Below are 4119 nucleotides of genomic sequence, written 5' to 3' on the forward strand. Positions count from 1 at the left end.
GTAACTGGCATAAAGACCACTCATTTGTGAGTACTCCACTTCACAAACAGTGCAAAACATTTAAGGAAAATCTCAAGTGTCTTACATAGACCACTTTTCCTATGCATTCCCCGGTGTGCATTAGCAAAAAGATAAGGGCCTGTTTTGCTCCAACTTGTGACAGCAGTCTGACTGCCTGAGCTGTCAAAAGCTGTCAAAGCTGAATTATTCTGACGCTAAAAGACACATTGAGAGCGAAACAGGCAATTCCCTGTAAACTACATATTAAGTTATGTTCCATGTAATCTACATATTAAGTTATGTTCCATGTAATCTATATATTAAGTTATGTTCCATGTAATCTACATATTAAGTTATGTTCCATAAACTACATATTAATTTAAGTTATGTTCCATAAACTACATATTAAGTTAAGTTATGTTCCATGTAATCTACATATTAAGTTATGTTCCCTGTAATCTACATATTAAGTTATGTTCCATAAACTATATATTAAGTTAAGTTATGTTCCATAAACTACACATTAAGTTAAGTTATGTTCCATGTAAACTACATATTAAGTTAAGTTATGTTCCATGTAAACTACATATTAAGTTAAGTTATGTTCCATGTAAACTACATAATATTAAGTATTGTTCCATGTAAACTACATATTACAGTTTTTTCTGATTGCTTAAGCACATTTTTTGTAACTATGGCTTTTTTTGCAAAACTCTACACACAAATGGCAAAACCTCTCACCCAATCAGCAAAACATTGTAGTTCTCTTGCAAAAGCTAACACACCTTGCTTAACTCTTCACACCTTCGTAAAAATTGTGTTTTCGTATCTAACAGTAAACACAAGCCATCACAATAGTAAGCACACAATGTGCCAACAACACACTGATGGTATGAATAAAAAACACATCTGGCTTTTGCTTTCTCTGTGCACAAGGTAGACTATGTCAGTTTGAGGTCATACTTTTGTCATAGTTCTGTAAACATACAGGGATCCAAACTTCAAGTATTAGTGTTTACATATTTACACACATCAAAACAAACACAAGTGTGTTTTTCCAAGTCAAAACACAAAATAGCATTTCACTGAGACAAAACAAATCAGTCTACATCAGGTCGTCTCTCTCAAAATTTCGTCTACATCACATGCAATGCAAGGCACCGGGGAAAATATATTCTGGAATGCCATATCCAGGCCTGACATGACAATATCCCCACATGTAGACTGTTTTTTTGTCTGTAAAAGGGCTATTTCTTTCTCTTCTCACTCTTCCTGCTCACTCCATTGTACCCATTGTACATTACCTGTGGCTTATTTATAGTGCTTAGGCTGATTGCAAAGTGAACTAATTATCTAAAACAGTTTTCACATGAGAAAGTGTGCCAGAGAGTTGGCAAAACAGTGTAAATAATAGCCATTGTGCCTACAGTTGTGCAAAGTGTGTGTTACAAAATTGCAAACTGAGTGCAAAGCAGTGTTTGTGCTTTTAGTTTTGCGAACTCAGTGAGTGGTTTTGCCATTTGTGTGTAGAGTTTTGCAAAAAAAGCCATAGTTACAAAAAATGTGTTTAAGCATTCAGAAAAAACTGTAAGTTATGTTCCATGTATGTGGTTATTTCAAAATGTGAAACTTTCATATGATCTAGTCTACACATTACGTGAAATATGTCTTTTTTATTTGATCTTGATTATGGTTTATAGCTCATAGAAATGAAAAAAAATATCCAGTAGGCTAGGCCTACCTCAAAAACATCAGAGTGAAGAATTTATAATACAGAAATGTCAATCTGAGAAGAGCTCTAATCAGCTAATTAAGTCAAAACACAGGCAATGGCTTCTTGAACCTATGATCTCTCGGTCTGTGCAAGGCAACAGACTTCCACAATAGTCTTTTTTTTAGATGCACCTGTATTGTTATTTTGGTACTCATGGCACACTATCCCAGGTTAACTGGGCCTGTAATTAAAGGCATTAAAAGCATAACTGATTGCATGAGGGTCTCACATGAAAGAACAGCAGTAGTCCAGCCGTCCAGGAAGTGGGTAATTTTTTAAATTCCCTCTTGATGGCTGAATCAAGGGTATCCTGAGAGATCAAGGGTCCCTCAACCAGTGGATCATCCTCCGCACTTTGAGAGATGTCAGTAGAGGAATTATTCTTCATGTGTGGGCCAAAACAAAGACAAAGGCGTAAAAGTAAGTTACATAGGCCACTGTCTGAAAACATCACACACTGCCGTATCAATCCAATCAACGGATTTCAGTAGTGACTTCAGGTATTAAAAGCCTATCAAAGGTCTCTTTGCACATTGAACGACTTGATATAAAATGAGTCACAATCTTGCAAATTATAATTAAGCCAAACCATGGGTCGTGTTATTCGAGCAACAATTTACCGATGAAGCCAGGTGTAGCAAAACGTGACATGCTTAACAAACTGTAACATTATGGCTAGCCTACCTCACAAATTGGCGTTAACCTATAGGCCTATAGAAAATAATTCCTTTTCTCCTTTTCAGTTTCCGTCTACAGAGGTTAGGCATAATTCTGCAACAGCTTATTCTACTAATGAGTTTTAAGCGCGAAACAATATAGCTGCTACTGATAGTATGCTGCGCTCACTGTCTGATGTTACCTTGCTGCTGCCATATTTAGTTACTGTTCTGCAACAATGTTGTGTTATCTAACAGTCTTTTTCTTTCGTGGTGTTATTGCTCCTGCAATTTCGATGCAGGAAATATTAAAGTCACATGGGAATATCAGATGACTGCGGAGACTGGATAAGATAAGAAAGACTGACTGCTGTAGCAGGTTAGCTAGTGAAGAAATAGCCTAATAAGTTAACTGTATACCCACAACTTGATGCGTGCCTTTGTAATCCATGGCTCCTTTCAAATGCATGAATCCACAAACTGAAAGACAAGAGACAGACAAAAGAACGACATCTGTCAACAATCAAAGCCGTGCTGGCTGGCGACAACTTTTAACACTTGACAGGACAGCACCAAAACCAAAACATCGTATCGGAGTACCACTTAAAGGAGTCCGGGTTGCCTACTCTTCTAATGCCGATGTTCCTAGCTTTATACGATAAATAGCTAGGCTAAATGAATTACAACCGATAAATGTGCCTATCCTACAATAAAACAACCAACACCATCATTACCTATATAAAAGGTCATACACCACGAGTCATCGTGGTAAAGTTATTTTTAATATAGCCTAGGCCTATCATTCGGCACAGGTGATCGATCAGGCCTATAACAATATCGTATTAAAAAATTACAAGTTTATTTTGTGTAGGCCTAAGTGTAAGTAGGCATGGAGAGACATATGAATCTAGGACGAAATGCTTGGTGAACCTTCAGAAAAAGGCCTAAAGATTAACTTTGTGACAAAAGGTCTAGACGGCTACCAAAAGGCCTATTGCCCAGTTGGCCACTAGCGTGGCGCCACTAAGTGGCGCTGTAGACATATAGTTTAACGTAAATGGCAACGTATAATTTATAAGTGCAGGTGGTCATATCCATTATTTGGAGAGGAAGTGTGTGACCTTAATTGCGAAATCTTTGTAGTAGCTTTGGTCATAGGCTATTTCCAGACACCCGCACCCATTACTGTGGCCAGGGCGATAAAGTCGCCATATGACGAGTGTGCACGGGAATCTCTCTCTTTCTCTCTCTCTCTCTCTCTCTGCGTGAGGATGTGCGGTGCGCTCGTCTGTTCATTGTGGTCAAAACACCACAGCGTCAGGTCTGGTTTTATGCATTTGTTCTGCGGAGATGCCTACTCCGTTATGCGTAAAGGTAAGTCTGAATATATATTTGTTTGTTACATGAGGCGGTGGTGTGCGTTTTCTCTTTTTCTCTGTATCTATTATAAGCTTTCAGGGTATAGTCAAAAAAGTGCAACGTCAAAAATGTGCGCTCTTTCTGTCATGAGGATAGTTTGGGATTCATCTTACAAACCGGGGAAACATTTCTCATAGTTAACTGAAAGATGCATGTTTCAATGTTAAACAGCTGTGGATATCCTGATAAGAATAAAGCAACGAAAAGGAGGATGAAGAAAGGGAAGTGTTCTGTACTTTGACCTGTTTACCAGTGGACACGGAGAATGAT

The 4119-nt window shown here is 38.0% G+C and overlaps 1 protein-coding gene across 4 annotated transcripts in view; it reads right to left on the reverse strand.

Annotated features, from left to right (window-relative positions):
* Positions 1 to 3018, reverse strand: part of tmem192 (transmembrane protein 192) — a 12814-nt gene extending 9796 nt beyond the window's left edge. For 3 of the 4 annotated variants that reach the window (XM_076295479.1, XM_076295476.1, XM_076295478.1), the window contains exons 1-2: positions 2855 to 3018; positions 2004 to 2156 (exon numbers count right to left, since the gene is read on the reverse strand). In XM_076295479.1, the coding sequence (XP_076151594.1) occupies positions 2004 to 2156; positions 2855 to 2899 (198 nt within the window). In that variant the 5' untranslated portion in view covers positions 2900 to 3018. Of the gene's footprint in view, positions 1 to 2003; positions 2163 to 2854 lie in introns of those variants that run through there. The other variant, XM_076295477.1, reaches the window with a different exon arrangement.
* Between the last annotated feature and the right edge of the window lie 1101 nt (positions 3019 to 4119).

This window comes from Alosa pseudoharengus, unplaced genomic scaffold (genome assembly GCF_046254945.1).
Source record: "Alosa pseudoharengus isolate Yale_2024_CS ecotype anadromous, Long Island Sound unplaced genomic scaffold, YU_APseudo_1.1 YU_APseudo_1.1_scf_2, whole genome shotgun sequence".
Taxonomy (NCBI): Eukaryota; Metazoa; Chordata; class Actinopteri; order Clupeiformes; family Clupeidae; genus Alosa; species Alosa pseudoharengus.